Raw genomic sequence first — 25,274 nt, forward strand, 5'->3', positions numbered from 1 at the left:
ATTTGATTCAAAAGTTTATGTTCTTTCCATTGCATAACACATTTAGACAGATCGTGAAATCCAGAAGCTGGAATTGCCTATCAGGAGCAATATGTCAGTGTTTTCATTGATATTATTAAATGTATTTCTAGTACCTTAATAGTTAATTAAAAATAATTGAAAAATGCTCTTGTTTTTATGAAAACACTGGTGAAGGAATCTAAAAGCCAAAAGGATATTTCAGTGTTGGACAAGGCTTCTAAAGTGAAAAAAAAAAAGAGGTCTTCAATTTTACAATATCTCACATCACAATAAACCTTAAAAACAAAAACTCCCACCATATTTTTAAAGTAGATGGATATAATGGCACAGTGGATAGAGCCCCAATCTGAAGTCAGAAAGATGCATCTTCCTGATTTCAAATCTGGCCTCAGATACTTATTAGCTGAGTGACCTGGACAAGTCATTTAATATTGTTCCCTCAGTTTCCACAATGGTAAAACAATCTGGTGAAAGAAATAGCAAACTACTCCAGTATTTTTGTTTTTATCACATAAGGATGATGTTTGGTACTATAACATCTCAGCATTTCTGTAATAGTGAGACAATATTCATAATGTAAAGGCAAAGTCAAGAGAAGTAATCTTTCCCTCAGCAACATGGAGCAGTGGGGAAAATTTAATTATGACTTAGGACTCTTGTTTTCTAGTTCTGACCCTACCACTAAAAGACTATGACTTTGCACAAGATATTCACTATTCCACAAAATGAATTTCCAAGAATCAACTTTGGATCATAGATTTAGAAGCAGAAGGAAATTCATTTATCATACATTGAAATCCTCATTTTTTCAAAAAAAAAAAAAAAAGAAATCCTCATTTTTTCTTTTGTTATCAGTGCTCCACCAACTTACACACATATATGTACATTTCTATATTCATATGGTATTATATTTAGTTTATATGTGCATATCACATATAAAAACTATATATGTACTAAAGTTATATGTATGTATAATTTAGGATTTGTGTATTTGTATTTTATTACTTAATTTTCCTCACTAAAATAAAAGCTCTCTAAGTACTAGGACTCTTTTTGTTTTTCCCCAGGTTTGCCCTGCCCCTCATCACAATGCTTCATACAAATTCTATATTTAGTAAGTATTTTTATTTATTTATTGAATTGAACATGCAGAAAAAAAATAAATAACAAAATTTAGATAGGAATCCATTTTAATTGTGCCATTTCCACCCTTTTTGGAGAAAAGCAAAATTCTGCCAAATAGAATTATAGCAGATCTGAGAACATCTGGACCCTTTTGGGTAGTTGGAACAAGCAAACAGCTTTGGAACTAAACTCAGATAACATTTTTCCATTCAGGTAAAGCAGTAGAGAAGAATGGAAATCTGTTTGTCTTGTTTCAAGAAATAGGATACATTTTTTTTTTCAGAGTAAAATGCCTATCCATGTGAAACACATGGAGAACTTTTCCAGCTGAATGCTAATGAATCATTGAGACAATACTTTCAGTGGAAGAAACATAACCTTTCAATAACCTGACAAAGGCAGCTTTTGTCAGAGAAACGTGATTGTTCATTGATGTTATATTAGACTTAGCCTGGTTCGCTATTGTGTATTTGAAAAAAATTATATGCCTATTGCTGCCCTGTAAAGATGTGTATCTTTTTACTATCCCTAATATACAATTTTTTTCAAAAGGGGAGGAATAAGATAAAACACTATACAATTGAACCTTGTCATAAGATCCACTAGTCCAATATCACATGGATTTAAATATAAATATAAATTTAAATATAAATCAAGTGATCTCTTCAAAGAGATGTAATTTGTGACCCAATGTCCCAGTCTCTGGGTTCACAATAACACTGGATCCCAACCTGGGAACAATTCCAAAAAAATATATATTTTTAATATCCTGTTGTCCCCATATACAGTTGTTCGATTATCTCTGACTCGTTGTTGATCCCAGTTGGATCAAACAAAAGGCAACTGATAAAAATGTAATTTTTTATCACAGAATCTACCTGCAAATTGGATCTTTGTATACAAAATGACACTTTCACATTTGGAATCATCCAACCTATAAAAAGGACAAATCATGAACTTGTAAAGAGAAATTTAGACACTAGGCAAAAGAAGTAGTTATTATGAACCCATCATCCAAGGAATGCTACAGTAATGCCTCAGATGATTATGATTTATTTGACATGATGCTATGGATGTGAACATCCCAGGCTAGTAAATCTAAAAGAGAATCTTGTAGCACTTAATTGATCAATGCCAACACTGTTAACATAGGTGATTAAAATCTTAGTTTTTGTCTGAAATAAAATAAAAGTTCAGCTTAAGGGAAGGAAAATACAATATTACATATCCTATAAAATGATGAAAAATGCTACACAGGAAATACAAAGTCCCTGCATGAATGGCTCAAAATATATTATTTATGTCCCAGAAAGGAAATATAATGTAGTAAAGGGTAGGCTTTGGAGCCAGAAAAACCTGGGTCCTCTGTCATAGACTAACTATGGGACCATGAACTTATCATGAAATAAGATCTCAATGAATCTACACATCCATCTAAGTCTTTAAGCTAAAATAAAGTTACTCATCTGCACTAATGGAGGACTTTTCCAGAGTAGGAATAACTTGAACTAATAAAATCACATGTACAGTATTAAACTATGAGGCAAAAATGATATAAATGTAAATATTTTCACATATATACAAATATATACATTCATACACAAAAACTAAAAAGTATGCTTCCTTGAATAGATATATATGTGCATGTCTATATATATAATGTATTTTTTAAAATATGTTTTGAGCTCAGAAATATGTCTGAACTCAAATGTTATTACACTGTCTTCCATACTAATGCCAATGTGTGTTTCCAAGCTACACTTAAAAAGAGACTGTAGAGCTTTTAATAAAAAGAAATTTTCCTTCAAGTGTCAATAGATATAGACCATATACTGAAGGATAGGGAGCAAAGACCCATCTTGACTATATTAATGTAATTATTCTTAATGGATAACCCAATAATTTGGCAGGTAGAGGGTTTTTTTTTTTTTTTCACTTAAAGAACTCTTGTCATCTTAGTCATATGGCATATAGACAAGGATTGCCTAAAAATTGGTCTAGGTTCGTCTTTACTTTTACTTTTGACCTCTACATAAGACTGCACTAAAAACTTATATGCTAGGAAAACAAAGACTAAAATTAAAGAAGAAAAGGTAGAGAGGCTATTTTTAGAAGGCACTTATCCCTTATTTTACTAATATTTAACACTGCAATTTCATAAAACACTTAACAGATGTCTCTGTTCAATAACACGTTTCAGAATATTTGGGATTCAGAAGACATGGAAGACATAAGCCCTGCTTCAAAACATCAAGCTGAATAATTTTAGTTTGTTTTACCAGTTCCATGCAAATTAGTTTAACTTTCCTCCCCATCCCTCTGCTTTGTTTCTCCTTCACTAACCTAATAGTGCCTCTTTTCCCTGTTGAAAAAAAATATGTAAATCATTTTGGAGAATGCTTCCCTAAAAAAATGTGTTTCATGAAAATATTCAGGAAGAAATATGCCTAGAAAGCTAATTATTTCTGCTTACTGGAAATATAACACATTTTACATAACATAATATTGTAGAAAATAATGATTTAAATTTTAAAATTAAAGCTAAATAGCAAGAAGTTTTCTTCATTCATTTCTTCATTTTCAGCATATCTGATATAGTTTAAACTACTATTGATATGAACAATGTCCAAATTTTTACAAATCAGGCATATTCCAGTAAGAGAAATGGGCAATGAAAGTTTCTGAAAGGAAAGCTTTGTACGGTTATTTAAAATGCTGTAAGATGAACTGATGCTGAGCAGAACCAGGAGATCATCATACACCGCAACAAGAAGATTATACGATGATCAATTCTGGTGGACATGGTTCTTTCCAACAATGAGATGATTCAGAGCAGTTCCAAAACTCTTATGATGAAGAGAATCATCTACACCCAGAGAAAGGAATGTGGGAACTGAGTGTGGACCACAACATAGTATTTTCATTCTTTCTATTGTTCTTTTTTCTTGTATTTTGTCTTCTTTCTCATTTTTTTTCCTTCTGGATCTGACTTTTTCTTGTGCAGCAAGATAACTGTATAACTATATATGCATATATTGGATTTAATATATATTTGAACATACTTAACATGTATGGGATTACCTGCCATCTAAAAGAGGGGGTGGATGGAAAGAAGGAAGGAAAATTTGGAACCAAAAATTTTGCAAGGGTCAATATTGAAAAATTATCCGTGCACATGTTTTGAAAATAAAAAGCTTTAATAATAATAAAAAAGAAAATGGGTTGGAAAGAAGATGTATGCATTATATGAATGTTTCGTAAATAAAAAGCATTAATAAAAATAAATAAATAAAATACTGTAAGATTAAGCCTAGCTATTAAAGTGAATCTATATTCACATTTAATAAAGAGACAAAGAAAGATGAAATGCAAAACTTTAAATCAAATAGTGTCCTTTAAATGTAATGAATGAGAAAGTTTCAAATCAATATGTTGGTATTTTCATAATCACATTTAGCTTAATCACTGGGAAATTATGATAATGAAATAGTAAGTCATATTACAAAATGATCAGTAGAGCCACCCATTCTCAATAAGTAATTTCAATGTTCTATTTATGGTATGCCAAATAGCTCAACAATAGAAAGGAGGATATAAATAACCATTTATATAATATCTACTCTGTGCCAGACATTGTGTTAAACATTATTTATAAATATTATCTTGTTTGATGCTTACCAAAACCCTAAAAGGGCATTCTTGTTATAATCATTTTATAATTGAGAAAACTGAAGCAGATATTAAATGACTTATTCAAGATCACACAGCTAATAAGTATCTAAAATCAGATTTGAACTCAGGTTTTCTTGACTTTAGGGAACAGCATTCATTCTATCTGCTGAGCTGCCTCAATATGAGAGGGAAGGGTGTTACACATATTTAGGTTTTTTCCAAATAATCAAAAATTATCTCTTTTATACATTTGAATAATTTCAAAATTATAATTTTGAATGTTAATATTTTAAAAGGATATTATAATTCCCAACTTTTAAATATGGATGATAAAGAATAGCACTAAATCTGGGCTCATATCCCAAAGAAATACTAAAGAAGGGAAAGGGATCTGTATGTGCCAAAATGTTTGTAGCAGCCCTATTTGTAGTGGCTAGAAACTGGAAAATGAATGGATGCCCATTAATTGGAGAATGGCTGGATAAATTGTGGTATATGAATGTTATGGAATATTATTGTTCTGTAAGAAATGACCAGCAGGTTGAATACAGAGAGGACTGGCAAGACTTACATGAACTGATGCTAAGTGAAATGAGCAGAACCAGGAGATCATCATACACTTCGACAATGATATTGTATGAGGACATATTTTGATGGAAGTGGATTTCTTTGACAAAGAGACCTAACTGAGTTTCAACTGATAAATGACGGACAGAAGCAGCTACACCCAAAGAAAGAACACTGGGAAACGAATGTGAACTATCTGCATTTTTGTTTTTTTTCCCGGGTTATTTTTACCTTCTGAATCCAATTCTCCCTGTACAACAAGAGAACTGTTCGGTTCTGCAAACATATATTGTATCTAGGATATACTGCAACATATCTAACATATATAAAACTGCTTGCCATCTAGGGGAGGGGGTGGAGGGAGGGAGGGGAAAAATCGGAACAGAAACAAGTACAAGGGATAATGTTGTAAAAAAATTACTCTGGCATGGATTCTGTCAATATAAAGTAATTATTAAATAAAAATTTAAAAAAAACAGAATAGCACTAAATCATTTTTAATTACTCAGAATCATCATTCTGGATATTTAATAGTCCAACAAAGATGTGCAGAGCCTGTGCTTCATAAAAATAACAGAGGTAAAACAAAGAACTTGAGGAAAGGTATAGTAGTAAGAAGGTTCCAGGCACAGGTAAGAGATAGCATATAATTTAGGTCAATTTGTCAGGATTATAAAGGTTTGTCAATGGATCTGTGCCAAGTTGAATGGCAATCTGTAGTGCAGTGCCCCAGGAATCTTGTAGATTATTCTGCCCTGTTTAAGATAGTAATCACTGAATCAAATGAAAGAATAGATGGTATGTGCATCATCTTTGTAAAAGACACAAAGCTATGAGAAAGTAGATATTGGATAACTGACTCTTTAAAAAGTGGGTCAAGTTTTTTTTTTTTAATTTGTCCTTTGTTTGTTTTTTTTATAGCTTTTTTTTATTTTCAAACATATGCATGGATAATTTTTCAACATATGACCCTTGCAAAACCTTCTGTTCCACCTTTTCCTTTCCTTCCCCCACCTGCTCCCCTAGATGGTAGGTAGTCCAATACATATTAAATATGTTAATGTATATATGTATATATATTTATACAGTTACCTTGCTGCACAAGAAAAATCGGATTTAGAAAGGCAAAAATAATCTGAGAAGGAAAAAAAAAACGTAAGCAAACAATAACAGAAGAAGTGGAAATGCTATGTTGTGGTCCACACTCATTTCCCATAGTTATTTTGCAGGGCATAGCTGGTTCTCTTCATTACTGAACAATTGGAACTGATTTGGATCATCTCATTGTTGAAGAAGGCCACGTCTATCAGAATTTCTTACAGAATAATATTCCATAACATTCATATACTACAATTTATTCAGCCATTCTCCAATTGATGGGTATCCATTCAATTTTCAGTTTCTAGCCACTACAAAAAGGGCTGCCACAAAAATTTTTGCACATATGGGTCCCTTTCTCTTCTTTAAGATCTCTTTGGGATATAAGCCCAGTAGTAACAATGCTGGATCAAAGGGTATGCATAGTTTGATAACTTTTTGAGCATAGTTCCAAATTGCTCTCCAGAATGATTGGATGCATTCACAATTCCACCAATCATGTATCAGTGTCAAAGTGGATCAAGTATAATAAAATTCAATTGAATGTCACCAAATGTAAAGTGCTACTGAAAGCATAAAAACTGTGGACAAGATAGGGAAGGCATGATTGACAATGGTTTGCACAAAAAAACATCTGTGGGACTCAAAGGAATGCAAACTTAGTGAGTCAATAACATATCATGGCAGCCAAAAAAGTTAGTGAGATCATAAGCAATATGAACAGCTAAGATTTATATAGTGCTTTTTATATGCATTTATAATGCATTTTGTTTGTACAAAAACTTTTTGACTTAATATAATCAAAATTATCCATTTTGCATTTTATATGTACTATAGTTCTTCTTTGGCCACAAATTCCTTCCTTCTTCACAGATCCAAGAGGTAAACTATCCTTTGTTCTTCTAATTTGCTTAGACTATCACTCTTTATGTCTAAATCATGAACCCATTTCTTTTTTTTTTAATTTTATTTTATTTAATAATAACTTTGTATTGACAGAATCCATGCCAGGATAATTTTTTTACATTATCCCTTGCACTCGCTTATGTTTCATTTTTCCCCCTCCCTCCCTGCACCCCCCCAAGATGGCAAGCAGTCCTATATATGTTAAATATGTTGCAGTATATCCTAGATACAATACATATTTGCAGAACCGAACAGTTGTCCTGTTGCACAGGGAGAATTGGATTCAGAAGGTAAAAATAACTCGGAAAGAAAATCAAAAATGCAAATAGTTCACATTTATTTCCCAGTGTTCCTTCTTTGGGTGTAGCTGTTTCTGTCCATCATTTATCCATTGAAACTCAGTTAGGTCTCTTTGTCATAGAAATCCACTTCCATCAGAATACATCCTCATACAATATCGTTGTCGAAGTGTATAATGATCTCCTGGTTCTGCTCATCTCACTTAGCATCAGTCCATGTAGGTCTCTCCAAGCCTCTCTGTATTCATCCTGCTGGTCATTCCTTACAGAGCAATAATATTCCATAACATTCATATACCACGATTTACCCAGCCATTCTCCAATTGATGGGCATCCATTCAATTTCCAGTTTCTAGCCATTACAAACAGGGCTGCTACAAACATTTTGGCACATACAGGTCCCTTTCCCTTTTTTAGTATCTCTTTGGGATATAAGCCCAATAGAAACACTGCTGGATCAAAGGGTATGCACAGTTTGATAACTTTTTGGGCATAATTCCAGATTGCTCTCCAGAATGGCTGGATTCGTTCACAACTCCACCAACAATGTCCCCGTTTTCCCACATCCCCTCCAACATTCATCATTATTTTTTCCTGTCATCTTAGCCAATCTGACAGGTGTGTAGTGATATCTCAGAGTTGTCTTAATTTGCATTTCTCTGATCAATAGTGATTTGGAACACTCTTTCATGTGAGTGGTAATAGTTTCAATTTCTTCATCTGAAAATTGTCTGTTCATATCCTTTGACCATTTATCAATTGGAGAATGGCTTGATTTTTTATAAATTTGAGTCAGTTCTCTATATATTTTGGAAATGAGGCCTTTATCAGAACCTTTAATTGTAAAGATGTTTTCCCAGTTTGTTGCTTCCCTACTAATCTTGTTTGCATTTGTTCTGTTTGTACAAAGGCTTTTTAATTTGATATAATCAAAATTTTCTATTTTGTGATCAGTAATGGTCTCTAGTTCATCTTTGGTCACAAATTTCTTTCTCCTCCACAAGTCTGAGAGATAAACTATCCTATGTTCCTCTAATTTATTTATAATCTTGTTCTTTATGCCTAGGTCATGGACCCATTTCGATCTTATCTTGGTATATGGTGTTAAGTGTGGGTCCTTGCCTAATTTCTGCCATATTAATTTCCAGTTATCCCAGCAGTTTTTATCAAATAATGAAATCTTATCCCAAAAGTTAGAATCTTTGGGTTTGTCAAACACTAGATTGCTATAGTTGACTATTCTGTCTTGTGAACCTAACCTTTTCCACTGATCCACTAATCTATTTCTTAGCCAGTACCAAATGGTTTTGGTGACTGCTGCTTTATAATATAATTTTAGATCAGGTACAGCTAGACCACCTTCATTTGATTTTTTTTTCATTAATTCCCTTGAGATTCTCGACTTTCTATTGTTCCATATGAATTTTGTTGTTATTTTTTCTAAATCATTAAAATATTTTCTTGGAAGTCTGATTGGTATAGCACTAAATAAATAGATTAGTTTAGGGAGTATTGTCATCTTTATTATATTCGCTCGGCCTATCCAAGAGCACTTAATATTTTTCCAATTATTTAAGTCTGACTTTATTTGTGTGGAAACTTTTTTTGTAATTTTGTTCAAATAATTCCTGACTTACCTTTGGTAGGTAGATTCCCAAATATTTTATGCTATCAACAGTTATTTTGAATGGAATTTCTCTTTGTATCTCTTGCTCTTGGATTTTGTTGATGGTGTACAAAAATGCTGAGGATTTATGGGGATTTATTTTGTATCCTGCTACTTTGCTAAAATTATGAATTATTTCTAATAGCTTTTTAGTAGAATCTCTGGGGTTTTCTAGGTATACCATCATATCATCTGCAAAGAGTGATAATTTGGTTTCCTCATTGCCTACTCTAATTCCTTTAATCTCTTTCTCGAATCTTATTGCAGAGGCTAGTGTTTCTAATACAATATTGAATAATAATGGTGATAGTGGGCAACCTTGCTTCATTCCAGATCTTACTGGGAAAGGTTCCAGTTTTTCCCCATTGCATATGATGCTTACTGAAGGTTTTAAATATATGCTCCTAACTATTTTAAGGAAAAGTCCTTTTATTCCTATGCTCTCAAGTGTTTTTATTAGGAATGGCTGTTGGATTTTATCAAATGCTTTTTCTACATCTATTGAGATGATCATATGGTTTTTGTTTGGTTGGTTGTTGATATAGTCAATTATGTTAATAGTTTTCCTAATATTGAACCAGCCCTGCATTCCTGGTATAAATCCTACTTGGTCATAGTGTATTATCCTGGTGACAATTTTCTGTAATCTTTTTGCTAATATTTTATTTAAGATTTTAGCATCAATATTCATTAGGGAGATTGGGCTATAATTTTCTTTCTCTGTTTTCAGCCTACCTGGTTTAGGTATCAGTACCATATCTGTGTCGTAAAAGGAGTTTGGTAGGACTCCTTCAATCCCTACTTTTTCAAATAGTTTATTTAGCATTGGAGTTCATTGATCTTTAAATGTTTGATAGAATTCAGATGTAAATCCATCTGGTCCTGGGGATTTTTTCTTACGGAGTTGATTGATAGTTTGTTCTATTTCTTTTTCTGAGATAGGAGTGTTTAGGATATTTACTTCTTCCTCTGTTAGTTTGGGCAAGCTATATTTTTGGAGGTATTCTTCTATTTCATTTAAGTTGTCAAATTTATTGGCATAAAGTTGGGCAAAGTAACTCCTAATTATTGCTCTAATCTCCTCTTCGTTAGTGGTGAGTTCTCCCTTTTCATTTTTAAGACTAACAATTTGATTTTCCTCTTTCCTTTTTTTTAATCAGATTTACTAAGGGTTTGTCTATTTTGTTGGTTTTTTCATAGAACCAATTCTTAGTTTTATTAATTAATTCAATAGTTTTTTTACTTTCAATTTTATTGATCTCTCCTTTTATTTTTAGAATTTCAAGTTTAGTGTTTGACTGGGGGTTTTTAATTTGTTCCTTTTCTAGCATTTTTAGTTGCAAGCCCAATTCATTGACCTTCTCTTTCTCTATTTTATACAAATAGGCCTCTAGAGATGTGAGATTTCCCCTTATTACCGCTTTGGCTGCATCCCATACATTTTGGTATGATGTCTCATTATTATCGTTTTCTTGGGTGAAGTTATTAATTATGTCTACAATTTGCTGTTTCACCCAATTATTCTTTAGTATGAGATTATTTAGTTTCCAATTATTTTTTGGTCTACTTTCCCCTGGCTTTTTATTGAATGTGATTTTCAATGCATCGTGGTCTGAAAAGGATGCATTCACTATTTCTGCCTTACTGCATTTGAGTTTGAGGTTTTTATGTCCTAATATATGGTCAATTTTTGTATAAGTTCCATGAACTGCTGAAAAGAAGGTGTACTCCTTTCTGTCCCCATTACATTTTCTCCAGAGATCTATCGTATCTAATTTTTCTAGTATTCTGTTTATCTCTTTGACTTCTTTCTTATTTATTTTCTGGTTTGATTTATCTAATTCTGAGAGTGCAAGGTTAAGATCTCCCACTATTATAGTTTTACTGTCTATTTCTTCTTGCAGCTCTCTTAATTTCTCTTCTAAGAATTTAGATGCTATACTACTTGGTGCATATATGTTTAATATAGATACTGCTTCATTATTCATTCTACCCTTTAGCAAGATATAGTGCCCTTCCTTATCTCTTTTGATTAGATCAATTTTTGCTTTAGCTTGATCTGAGATCAGGGGGGCTACCCCCGCTTTTTTGACTTCACCTGAAGCATAGTAGATTTTGCTCCAACCTTTTACCTTTAACCTGCATGTATCACCCCACTTCAGGTGTGTTTCCTGTAAACAACATATTGTAGGATTCTGGCTTTTAATCCATTCTGCTAACCATTTCCTCTTTATAGAGGAGTTTACCCCGTTCACATTTATGGTTAAAATGACCAATTCTGTATTACTTGCCATCTTGTTAACCCCGGTTTATGCTTTTCTCCCTTCTTTCCCCTTTCCCCCCCTTCCCAGTATTAAGCTTGTGAGCACCACTTGCTTCTCACAGCCCTCCCTTTTTTAGTATCCCTCCCCCCACCTTAGAATTCCTCCCCCTATCTTATCCCTTTCCCTCCCAGTTACCGTATTCCCTTCCACTTAACTTATTCCTTCCCTTTTCAATTTTCCCTTCTCACTTTTCAATGAGGTGGGAGAAGTTTCACCATAGATTGAATATGTCTAAATTTTTTCTCTTAATGCCAATTCTGAAAGCAGTAAAATACTCACTATATTCATCCCTCTCTATTCTTTCTCTCAGATATAATAGGTTTTCTTTGCCTCTTCATGAAATGTAGTACCCCCACTTTCCCCTTTTTCTGGTACAATGTCCTTTCCACATCAGTTTCTAGAACAAGGTATACATGTATTCTTTATACACCTTTATAGCCGAAATATAGTTACCAAGAATAATCTTTACCTTTTTAGATTTCTCTTGAGTTCTGTACTTGTAGATCAAATTTTTTGTTAAGTTCTGGCTTTTTCATCAAAAATAGGTGAAATTCGCTTACTTCGTTGAATGTCCATCTTCTTCCCTGGAAAAAGATGCTCATTCTCGCTGGGTAAATTATTTTTGGTTGCATACCAAGTTCCTTAGCCTTTCGGAATATCATATTCCAGGCCCTTCGATCCTTTAATGTGGATGCTGCCAGATCCTGGGTGATCCTTATTGTGGCTCCTTGATACTTGAATTGGGTTTTTCTAGCCGCTTGCAGTATTTTTTCCTTCGTCTGAGGGTTCTGGCATTTGGCCACTATATTCCTTGGTGTTTTGATTTTAGGATCCCTTTCAGTAGGGGATCGATGAATTCTTTCAATGTCTATTTTACCCTCTGTTTCTATGACTTCTGGGCAGTTCTCTTTGATAATTTCCTGGAAAATAGTGTCCAGGCTCTTTTTTTCATCATACTTTTCTGGGAGTCCGATGATTCTCAGATTGTCTCTCCTGGATCTGTTTTCCAGGTCTGTTGTCTTCCCCAGAAGGTATTTCACATTCTTTTCTATTGTGTGATTTTTTTGGATTTGCTTGACTGATTCTTCTTGTCTCCTCGAGTCATTCAATTCCATTTGTTCAATTCTGATTTTCAGTGAAGTATTTTCTTCACTCACTTTTTAAAGATCTTTTTCTAATTGTCCAATTAGTTCTTTTGTTCTGTGGAATTTTTTTCCATTTCGCCAATTTTGTTTTCCAGTTCACCAATCCTATTTTTCAAGAATTTGGTTTCTTTATCCACTCTCTCTTTAACTGAGTGGGATGACTTCTCCAGACTCTTTTGCCAAGCCTCCCTCTCCTTTTGCCAAGCCTCCCTCTCCTTTTGCCAAGCCTCCCTCTCCTTTTGCCAAGCCTCCCTCTCCTTTTGCCAAGCCTCCCTCTCCTTTTCCCATTTTTCTTCTAGCTCTCTTGTGAGAGTCTTTTTAATTTCCTCCATGAGATTCATCTGTGCTGAGGAACAGATGATCTCCTCCTTTGGGGATTCACCTGGGGACTGTTTGTTTTTAGTCTCCTCAGGATTTGGAGTTTGCTCTTTATCTGTATAGAAGCTGTCAAGGGTTAAATCTTTTTCAGTTTCTTGCTCATTCTGTCTAATAATCAAAGACAAACTATCAAAGAAACAGAAGAAAAAAAATCCTTGAATATAGACTGCTTTCTTTGGGGGAGGGGCTGGGTGTTGTTGCCGAGCTTTTTCTACAGACTGCAGGGGGCAGTAGTGAGGCCCTAACAGGACAGCGATGGCTGTGCTGCATCTGCGCTCTGAGATCCGAGAGCATGCTGAGACACTGTGGGGGAGGGGTGGCCAGGTCCCGAGAGACTCCAGCTGTTTGGGGTTGTATTCTTCACCCTCGGTGTTTTTAGCTTCTCTGCTGGACTGCTGACTTGCTCCCAGAGCAAAGTATCTAATCCTGTATCAAAGCTCTCCCCGCAGAGACGGCTGTGATCACGCCCCACCCCCTCTCCGCTCTGCTCGGCTTTGAGCCGGCTTCCGTGCTCTCGCTGCAGCTGCTGCCCGCAGTCTGCTTCAGATCTAATAACCGTCCCTGCCCTCATGCAAAAACAGACCTTTCTTGACGAGTCTCAAGGATGGTTTCTCTTGGTAACTAATTGTATGTTTTTTTTTCAGTCGAGCATTAATTCAGAGGCATGAAATGAAATGGATAGTGAGAGAAAAACACGGAGATTACACAGCAGTGTGCTTCCTCTCCGCCATCTTGGCCGGAAGTCATCATGAACCCATTTCAATCTTATCTTGGTATATAGGGTGTTAGGTATTGGTCAATGCCTACTTTCTGATGCTATTTCCAATTTTCCCAGAAATTTTTGTCAAATAAGGATTTATTATCCCAGAAGTTGGGGTCTTTGGGTTTATCAAACACTAAATTACTACAATCATTGATTATTTTGTCTTGTGAACCTAACCTATTTCAGTGATCAACTATTCTATTTCTTAGCCAGTATCAAATGGTTTTGATGAACACTGCTTTATAATATAGGCCACCTTCATTTGCATTTTTCATTAATTCTGGTGAAATTCTTGATCTTTTGTTCTTCCAGATGAACTTTATTAATTTCTTTTAGCTTTATACAGAAAATTTGTGAAGAAGTGCACCACTAATAGAACAAATTATTTGAGCCATTTTCTTATAGAATATAATAACATAAATAGACCTACTGACACTTTTGAACCATTCATACCCTACTAACTGCAAGGAGGTTGAAAAAAATGATACTAGCAGTCTTTGGTCACAGGAGAGAATACACAAATGCCATGTTTTCTGTAGAAGTCTACCTTTGGGTCCTTTACTTGAATAATTTATATCCTTTTAAAATATGTTCATTTGAATCATATAAAAACACTTAAAGATAAAGAATGTAATGAAATAAATCTACATGTAGATTCCATAAGGTAATATTTACAAGTACTTTTAATTAGTATAAGAATAAACTTAACAGTTCACTAGAGTACCTGAAAAAGGTAATCTGGCTTCTAAAAGTTCCTGCTGTAGAAACAGAGGAAGTTTGTAGGATTTATTTATATTGAAAAGAATCATTTTATAATCTTAAAAAAATACCTCTATCAGCTCATTAGTGAAATCTGAAGTTTAAGGAACTACAGTTTAATTGATCACATTATATATAATTCATGATAGAAAGTTGCAATATCTGGATGAAATGTATAATAAAAATTCAGAAAGTTTATAGAAAAAATATAGAAGAAAGTTCAGTGTCACAGAAATGAAACTATTAAGGCAGATGTACAGTATAATAGGTTTAAGTACTGGATGTAGAATCAGGAACACGAGTTCAAATCCTGCCTCAGATAATTAGGTAGCTATGTGACCTCATCCAGTCACTTACCTTCTTCAGGACTCAGCTTCCTCATCTGTAAAGTAGGAATTATAATAGCATCATTTCACAGTGTTGTTGTGAGGATCAAATGGGATAACATATATAAAGACACTTTGTAAATCTTAATTTGCTTTATTAGTGTTATCTACTATTCCAATGCAATATAAAAGGAAAGGATCAGGAATTAGGGGATTGCCATCAGGATTCAAATTCTGCTCTTAAAAATGTTATTTTTATGATCATAGATAAATCACATAAGGTCCCAACATCGCAGGCTATTTCCTATGACTATAAATATTCTAAGCTGTAGATAAATTGCAAATTTGCATCAGTGATGAGAGCTTTCATACTGGAAAATCCTTACATGATAATACCACAGGTTTAGACCAAAAAGATTCAAAAGCATTTCTTAAAATTAATTTATGTTTTCTCTTTTTATTGTAGCTCTCATTTTAGAGTTGACATCTCATAGAAGCAAACAAATGTGTGCTACATAAAATTCTACAAATAATCCATCAAAGAAATCATTCAAAATTAATCAAGTGATTAAACAATTAGTTACTAATTTCTAAGCAGAGTTTTAGGCTATAATACTCCAGAAGGATGGTTGAGCATTGCAATTATTCCTGGAAGGGAAATTCCTTTAAATAATAACATGACATCATTTTCTCTTTGTAAATGAAAATGGCTATGGGAAAAGTGATTTGAGAAGAATCATTGTATAATCTTTAAAAAAATATATCCCTATCAACTCATTAGAGAAAACTGAAGATTAGTGAATTACGATTTAATTCAACACATCATATATAATTCATAATAGAAAGTTATAATGTCTGAACGAAGGGTTTAATTAAAATTTTTAGAATTTTCCCGATTGCAATTGAAATTGTGGAGCATATTAGTATTACAATATGATTACATAGTGTCTTTTAACTCTGTTTCATCATATAACCATGGCAATTGTCCTACTTTATTAAATATACTGCTTTTTTAATTAATGCAGTTGGCTTGAATTTATATGCTCATTACAAAACACATAGGAAGTCTTTGTAAAATAATCACAAATTAGAGGCAAAAAAAAATAAAAATGAAAAATTTATTTGGCTTTAATGGTTAATCTGCAATTTAATCTGGTCCTTTCTGCAAACATATGTTTTGGAAGTTGTTCTCTGCATTTAATGCTTCAACTAAGGAATGACATGACCCAGAGAAAGAGTTGTGTGGCAGAATGAGGGTTGGAGTCAAGGGATCAAGGATTGGGTCCATACTCTGTCACTAATGATGTGATTTTCAATGGATCATTTTGCCTCCTCAAGCATCAGGTTCCACATATATAATGGGAAGGGGAGCAGATAACTTTTAAGTTTCCTTCAGGTCTAAGAATCTTTATTATTATATAGTACCCATAACTTTAAAAAATGTACAACAGAGAAGCCTTCTTCTTCATTACCATCTGTAAAGGATGAGTAACCCCCAAGGATCTGCCCCAGCCACCCTTTTTTTCTTCCATATAGTATCTCTGCTGGGTAACTTACCTGCTCCTATGGCTTCCATTATCATCTTCACCCAGAATTCTCTCATGTTCATTTCTATCCTCTAATTCTTCTCTAAACTTTAGAATTGCATTTCCAACTGCCTTTGGACATCTCCACTTGACTGATTCACCTAATAATTTACATATCTGGCATGGTTTCATCAGCTTTCCCCAAAAAACTTATCAACGCTTCTCTACCTAAAAAATCACAAGATGGCTATCAGCAGGAAAAATGTTCATACAGAAATTCCTAGAAGACAAATGTAGAAAGAAAAGGATCCAAATTAAGACCCCAAGACAGTTTCTCTCTACTATAGATTTCCTAGGAAATGTGACCCTAGGGTTGGAGGATTTATTCCAAGGCATAAAAAGAAAAGAGGTCACCTAGTCCAATGTCTTTCTTTTTATTCATGAAGAAACTAAGGACAAAAGGACTAAATGTCTTGCATGAAGTCACAGATATAATATCCAAACCAGGTTCCCTTACTTAATCTAATATCCTGACCCCTTCATGAGCATAAAGAAGAAAAGAACAAGGCAATAAAAATTTATTAAGCACTTATTACATTTCATGGATTATATTAAATGTTGAAGACACAAATAAAAGTAAAAAAGAAAATCACTTCTCTCAAGGAATTTACATTCTAATGGAAGAAGAAATAATACAAGAAGAAGCTGAAAAGAAAGGATTTAATTCTGAAGTCTAAAAATATTAAGCCAGGAGGGGAATGAAGACAACCAGGCTATACTGAGGCTCTCCATAAAAATGTATCCACTAGGAATTACTCACCAATGGCAGAAGGGGGAGGAGAGGTGTACATTGAGGAATATATTCCTTGGAGATGATTAAGGGGAATAAGACGACAGAATTTACTCAAGGAATCTATAGAAATTGGAGTTCTAGAAGTTCCAGAAGCAAGAATATGCTAACAGTCAGCAGTGGAGATATAGGAAAGTGACTGCTTCTATGAGAACCCACATTAAATTAGAATCTTCTTGTCCCATCCTCTACATCAACTAGGTCATTATACTTAGTTAGTTTTGGTAAAGAATCATCTCCTGTCAGTCTATTCATAATACAAAGATGTTCCACTGGGTAAGCTGTAATCATAATTCTCCAACATGCTTGTGGTTCAAGATAATTGAAGAACTAAACAATGCTGGCAGAGAGTTGGAGGGAGATCCTGCATGAGTCTACTGGCTATGTTTGCCTAGAAGGTCTGACTAAAGTGTTCTAGAATTTCTAAGTAAAGTAGTAAAAAAAAGTTCTAATAAAAAATAAGGTAAAAATTTCCAAACAGAAATTTTCAAGGTCCAAATTCCTGGAGCAGTATCAAGTTGGAATTTATTTACATGCACTATCAAATTTTCAGTGAGTCAGAAATAGAGTCAGAAACTAAAGATGTTGCTTATGGATATAAACTACATGTTTTCTTCTTTGAGAATTGTGACATATATACGTAGACTATTACTATGCAGCTATTAGTGAAAAACAGTGCTCTGCTAGAATAGGATTAGATTGAACTACTGGCTGTTGGGCTATAAAAATAATCATTTGTTACTCTCGTCTTCCTCAGGAGGGATAAACAGATCATTACTATACTGACCACAAATTGATCAATAGACAATAGAAATAAGATTCTTTGGGAGAAGACCCTGAAAAATATAGTTTTCAGAACAGAAGGTACAGATCATGGTTGCAAAAAGAAGACAAATAAGAATTTGTGAGATTAAAGTCCCTAATAGAAAGTTAAAAATACTATCAACAGGCCACATCAGGGATCCAAGGAAGTACAAATCATCATGGGAAAGGAATAGGTAAGGAAGACAGAATTAAGATTCCAGGAACCACAGAAGAAATACCATCTGTTTCTGACCTGCTCATTTGGATTGGTAGTACATTCTGATGGTATAGGGATTGCTTGAGTCATTCCAATTCCTTTATTTATGTTGATGGCGAAACTGTTCTCCCAGGTGACCAACACCAGGCCAAGCTCAAATCCTCAGCTCTGTATTTATTCTCCCATCCCCCCCCCAATCCTATTAAATTATAAAATAAATCAGAGTGCATTTATTAAGATCTCATCAAGAGCCAGACACTGTGCACTAAGCATTAGGGATACAAAGAAAGGTAAAAATAGTATTTTCCCTCATAGAACTCTCATTCTAAAGGAGCGAAACAGTATAACAATTACTAGATACATACATGATATATACAGAAAATATATTATTTTCATATAGATGAAAGATAATCTGAGAGGGGGAGGCATTCACAGATAGAGATACCACTGAAGAAGGTGATATTTGATTTCAGACTAAAATAAATCCAGGGTAATTAAGAGGTAGAGGTGAGGAGACATAGGGAACAAATAGTACAAAAACACAGATTGGAAAAATGGAATGTTGAGTTAAAGAAACAGCTTGTGCTTTCTACATCCAATCAGTTGGCAATTGAATATAGTCAGTGGAGCCGTGGATACAGTGTTGAGCCTAGAGTCAGTAAGATTCATCTTCATGATTTCAAATCTCTTCTAGACACTTACTGTGTAACCCTGAGGAAATCACTTAATGTTACTTGCCTCATTTTTCTCATATGTAAAATGAAGTAGAGAATAAAATGACTGAACACTCTAGTATCTTTGCTAAGAAAACCTCAAATGGGGTCAAGAAGAGTCAGCTGTAATTGAAAATGACTGGCACAATAAACTACAAAATCATTATACTTCCATAATATGATCTCTTCTTCCTACTTGAATTTTCATCTCCTAGACTTTTGTCATGGTCTGATTGCTCTGCTTCTCATCTTCACTCCCCCTGCTCACTTCAGTCTATCCTCCTCATCCCTACACATCTACTTATCTTAATATAGCTTTCTGACAGTGTCACTGTCATGTTCAAAAACATCTAGTGGTTTTCCATTGTATATAGGGTAAATCTCTTGGCTTGGCATTTAAGGCCATCTATATATTGATTACAATTTACTTATTCCATATTTATTTCACATTATGGCTTAGTTTTAGTCAAATTGGATGGATTGCCTACTTATCACCAAACATGTACAGCTCGCTCGCTCGCTCTCTCTCTTTCTCTCTCTCTTCAGAATAAGAGAATATTAGCATATTGTATTAATTAGTTTAATGGAGTGCTAGTTCCTTATGGCAAAAGTTAAATCTTAACCAAAGTCATGTGGGCCTGAGTCATTTTGACTGATTCTTGAGAGTCTCCAGAATTTGTCTCATTTCTGATTTTAAAGAATTGACCTAAGATTAATTTTAGAATTATAATCTATGTAAGTACTTACATTAGTAAAATTCATTAGTAAAAATGTTATGGTTACTTTCAAAAATCAAAAAAAAATGAAGTTAAGGAATTCTAGCTTGCAGTAAGAAATAATATCAAAATGTTTATCTCTAAATACAGTAGATTAGTTATATAATGTGGGGAAATTGTTCCCTTTTACTCATCATGAAAAGATGTTTAAAAGTTTTTGAGGTCTGATTGAGTTCCACAGTTTGTAGTAGTTATTTATGTTATTTATGGTAACTGAAAATAACTAATTAAAACAGCCTGGAAAATTAGCATGCATCCTGGGAAAAACAAACAACTGATTACATATCAACTCTATTATAACAACACACAGTTCTCTGTGGTGACGGATTTTCATAATAAGGTACAAAGTTTTGAAATGCTCCCATGACACCAGAGAAAAGCCAATGCAAAACAAAAACAAAAACAAAACCAAGAAACAAATTAGCACATTGGCAAGGAACCTAATACTGTGCAAACATTATAAATTTGTAATGATACTAAAATTATTATGTAGTTTTATTTCTTTTCATTCTCCTTCTTAATCCTTATTAAATGTTTATGGAAATTTCCTCTTTGGATTTAATTACATTATTTGATTCACAGGACATTATGTCAGAGCTTTATAATGTTATGTATGATAAATGAAAATATTGATAAGCTCTTTGGAAGTTATAATTTCCAGGGTTTTGTTCTCTAGGAATCCCACTTGTAGACCATGTAAACTTTAGATTAAAGAAATCAATAAATGGGTTATAGCTATTGTAAAGGTTAAAGCAAACATGGAAAAGGAGCCCAAATAAAAAGGCTGGCTAGATGTTAAATTTGAAAATTTCACCATAGTCTTAGGTGGAATAGGCTTTCAGCCTTAAAAAAGCTTTAAAATAGTCTCCCATTGCAAAAATCTTATGAAATTCATTTATTAACTTAAGTTATTCTGGCAATTATTCTCAATTGCTTTCTACATGTTAGTGGCATGTATGTTTGAACTATGTTTGTCCTGAAGTTTGCATACATTTTAACCACCAGCCTGAATGATGGTAGATGAATTCATCCCATAAGTACAAAAACTGCTGTTCTAAGATTTCCTCACCCACCATCCCCCAAAATACCAATACTCTGTCCTAGATGTTACCTAGCACTGAGCATTAATTAAAATGATGAATGGCCCATCACTAGCTGAGTTGTAAAAACACTGATTTCAGTGCTTTCTGATGTTAGGCTAAGGGTCCCATTGTCTGCTGTTTATGTTTAGACCTGGATTCTATAGCATGAGGATCCACAGCAAAAATATTTGCATTCAGGGTTCAAATGGAAAAACACCACCAAAGAATTATGGAAGAAATAAAATCAGGTAATCCCATCTGTCCTGAAGACTGAAAGTTCTGGATGTCAATGAAAGACCCTCAAGATCCAAATTCTATCCTTATTACCAAAAGGCAAAGAGTACCAAAGCTTTCAAGAGTTATCATGTTCTATGGGCAAATTTCTAAGTGTCTATCATTTCAATAGTAGCATAATTAAACTCCTGAAAAGATTAAACTCCATGACTTGCTCTCTTCAGTAAAATTCATCCCATTGAGCGGTTAAGAGAGTTACCTGAATTGGTCTCCCATCAGGTGTCAGCACTTCCTCTGAAAGTTCCATCATCTTCAAGGCCATCAAGGCAATGGGCTTCGCATGGCAAAGGCTTTTCCTGTGCAGTCCTGCTGCAACACAATATGCATCGCCTATTGTCTCCACCTGCAGCAATCACATGAATCAAATGCAAACATATGATAATGAGCCAGCATCAAAATGATTACTTATCTGCAATCATACACATTGCTTTAAAAATAAAGTCAGCAAAACATTAATAAATTAAGCAATTAAGTAACTGCACATAATTATAAACAAGTTTGTAAACAGGCTAAATCAAATGTTGCTATCTTGGCTCCATAACTGTTCATCATCATTATCACTTCTGAAAAAAATTAAAATCATGAACAACTAGAATGTGATATAATCACCATTTAAGAAGATAGAATTTTATTGTATTACAGCAGGACACATTTCTGCTATCAGCATTAGCACCACAACAATATCCAGCCACCCTTTTTCTTTGTCAACGAGGCAGCTAGGTAGAGCAGTGGACAGAGAGCATTGGACCTAATACCAGCTGTGTGATGTTGGGCAAGTCACATAACTTTTGCTTCAGTTTCCTTAAAAATGGGGGTAATCCAGCATTTAGCTAGAAAATTTGCTTGTGCATGCCCTTTTATTCAACAGTGTCTTATGCCAAAGAGATCATAAAAAAGGAGAAAGGACCCACATGAGCAAAAATATTTGTAACAGCTCTTTTTGTAGTGGCAAGGTACTGGAAATTGAGAGGATACCATACAATTGAGGAATGGCTGAATGTGTTATGGTATATAAATGTGACAGAATATTATTGTTGTATAAAAATGATGAACAAGCTGATTTTAGAAAAGCCTGGAAAGATTTACATGAACTGATGCTAAGTGAAGTGAGCAGAACCAGAATAACATCATACATAGTAACCACACAATTATGTGATGATCAACTGTGATGAACTTAGTTATCAACAATGCAATGATTTAAACCCATTCCAATAGATTTGGGGTGGAAAATGCCAGCCATATCCAGAGAGAAAGCTATAAAGACTGAATGTGTATTGAAGCATAGTATTTTGACTTTTTTGTTTTTTCTTTCCGATGTTTTTTGTTTTTTTTTTTCCATTTTGGTCTAATCTTTCTTGTAGGACATGACAAATATGAAAATATGTCTAAAAAGATTGCACCTATTTATATAAAAGGATTTAACCTATATCAAATTGCTTTTTCTCTTGGGGAGGGCATAGTTAAGGGAGAGAGGAAGAAAAATATTGAACACAAGGTTTAATCAAATCAAATGTTGAAAATTATCTTTATATGTGTTTAGAAAAATAAAATCCTATTGTGAAAACAAGCTTGTTTTGATGATCAAATGAGATAGTTGTGATGTTTTAAGCAGAGTCTAATACAATAGAAATTACATATATGCTTGTTCCCTTCCTGTTTCTTTCCCTATCTCATTGGTTCTGTATATGGAAATCTCCATGAAGCTTTAAGTAGTAAGAGATCTTACAACCACAACATATCAGCTACTCTACTCTACCCATATACTAAAGGTTTGACTGAAGTCATTTCCCATTTCTTCCTTTAAGAGATAAATTATCCTGAGAAGGGATATTATATTAATGACATGAATTTGTTTAGCACTGTTCCCTATGGAATATAGGAAAGATCAGTTTTGATGGTGAGCAAGAAAAACATCAATCAATTATCAGGAGCCCTGCCTAGATATGGTAGACAAATATGAATGACCCACACCAGTAAAGAAGCTAGTAAGCAATATGAACATTTAGCAGTGCAAGCTGTAAAAGAAATATGTTGAGGGAAGACAGGGGAATAAGGGAGATAAATTTTTATCTACTACAAATTTTCACATAAGTTTTTTTTTTATTAGCTATGCATCTATTTTCTGATAATTACATGTATTTTGTCCTCCTCATGTCTCTCCCAACAAATAACATATTCAATTCCATTCAGTTCAACATTTTAAATTATCTTTTGTGTTAGGAACTATGATTACATTAACAAAAACAAAATGGTCCCTGCCCCCAAGGATCTCATATTCTAGGGAAAGGATGTAAGTTGTAATAAGAACAATAATAAGAACATGTATATAGAATTTTAAGGCTTGTAAAGTGCTTTACATATATTATCTCATTGAATCCTCACAATCTTGTGAAGGAAATAATATTATCACATATATACAAAGATAAATAATGACATGACATTTGGGAAAGAATACTAATACCTGAATGGATAAGGAAAGGTTTCTCATGAGCTTGTCATGAATAAAATACTGAAATGATTTGCTTGGCATGACATAGCCAGTATATGTCTGAGGCAGTACATAAACCCAGGTTATTCTGATTTTGAAACCAGCTATTTACTACATTAAACTGCCCTTCAGTAATATACACAGGATTCTAATTTGTCCTTTAATTTCTATGCATTCCCTCTCTTTGTCACTAACCTAAATCTGGATTTTTTCTAAGCTAGCAGAAATTTCAAGGTCATTTTTCAAATGATAATATATCAGCCATACTTCAATGGTAATTTCCCAAAACAATGAGCATTTAATATCTTGTGACCAACTGACTGATTGGACCATTAAAAAATGTCTTTCACTAAGACTCAGGGATAATGTAGCCTGACATTAAGTTTTAAAACCTTGGGGTGTCCAAAAATAGGCAAAACTGAACCCAAGAAAATTTCAATAAACAAAAAGTATATACGATCTTTAAAAAAATACTCTACACATTTGATCAGGGTTAGAGCTAATAGAAGGTTATCTGAAAAGGAAGCCTGGAACTCCATGTATCTTTTTGACCAAAATGAATCAATAGTGAGGAGAGAAATGTATGAAAATCAGAATGAATAAATTAAGATTATGAATTATATTACTAAGAAGCAGCCTTGTGGCTAGATAACTGCCCCCAGAACCCATCCATACCAATCTATATCCATTTCATGAATATTAAACCACAGATTCTGAATACAGATGTGCAAAAAAAATGTAGCAGCTAAAATCATTCATGATTCATGGGGTAGATCCCCTTGACAAGGAAACTTTGGGTTCAAGGTACCGTGTGGGTCCTAATCCCAATGAAAACACACAATTCATTAGCCCCTGTAGAAGAATTTGCCTTTAATACTCAGCCAGAACTGGCAAAATGACAAAATACAATTAGTTCAAAGCAAAGACATTTATAGTAAAATTAAAATTAGTAATAAAATATTCCCCAAATAAGCCTAGGGCACCCATATACACAGTATGTCTACATGTTATCAATGAGAAAAATGGACACAGACATTTCATATAAAAAATAGGAACATAAGAAAACATGGCCAGGGGACACATAAGGAGGGGCAGTTTATGCCACTGATACTGCAGAACTACTATACTTTGGTGAAATGATAATTGCAGACCAGCTCTCCAGTGAAAAGACTGATGAGTATGTGGATGATGATGTCATACCCAGAAGTCATCCTTCAGGTATCATGACCCTTCCTCATATTGTTTGTCTTGTAGAAGAGATTGTAAACAAAGAACTAGAAAATATTTGCAATTATTTCTGGGACAAGCCATTCATTAGGTTCTTTCTGCCACTAGTGTCCCAAGAAGTCTATCAATACTGAGAAAAACAATAGTAACTCACATGTTTTAGAGTTCAGGAACAGTTCTGTGGGCTCTGTTTTCAAAATGGATATGAAGTATCTGACACACACATATATGTGCATTGCTGGACTCTA

General features: G+C 33.9%; 1 protein-coding gene across 1 annotated transcript in view; it reads right to left on the reverse strand.

Moving 5' to 3' along the window:
* The window catches only part of GUCY1A2 (guanylate cyclase 1 soluble subunit alpha 2), a 423,060-nt gene that overhangs the window by 110,332 nt on the left and 287,454 nt on the right, over nucleotides 1-25,274 (reverse strand). Inside the window, exon 6 of the mRNA XM_051986919.1 lies at nucleotides 21,511-21,654. Within this exon, the coding sequence (XP_051842879.1) occupies nucleotides 21,511-21,654 (144 nt within the window). The remainder of the gene's footprint in view (nucleotides 1-21,510; nucleotides 21,655-25,274) is intronic.

The sequence above is a fragment of the Antechinus flavipes genome, chromosome 3, assembly GCF_016432865.1.
Source record: "Antechinus flavipes isolate AdamAnt ecotype Samford, QLD, Australia chromosome 3, AdamAnt_v2, whole genome shotgun sequence".
NCBI classification, from domain to species: domain Eukaryota; kingdom Metazoa; phylum Chordata; class Mammalia; order Dasyuromorphia; family Dasyuridae; genus Antechinus; species Antechinus flavipes.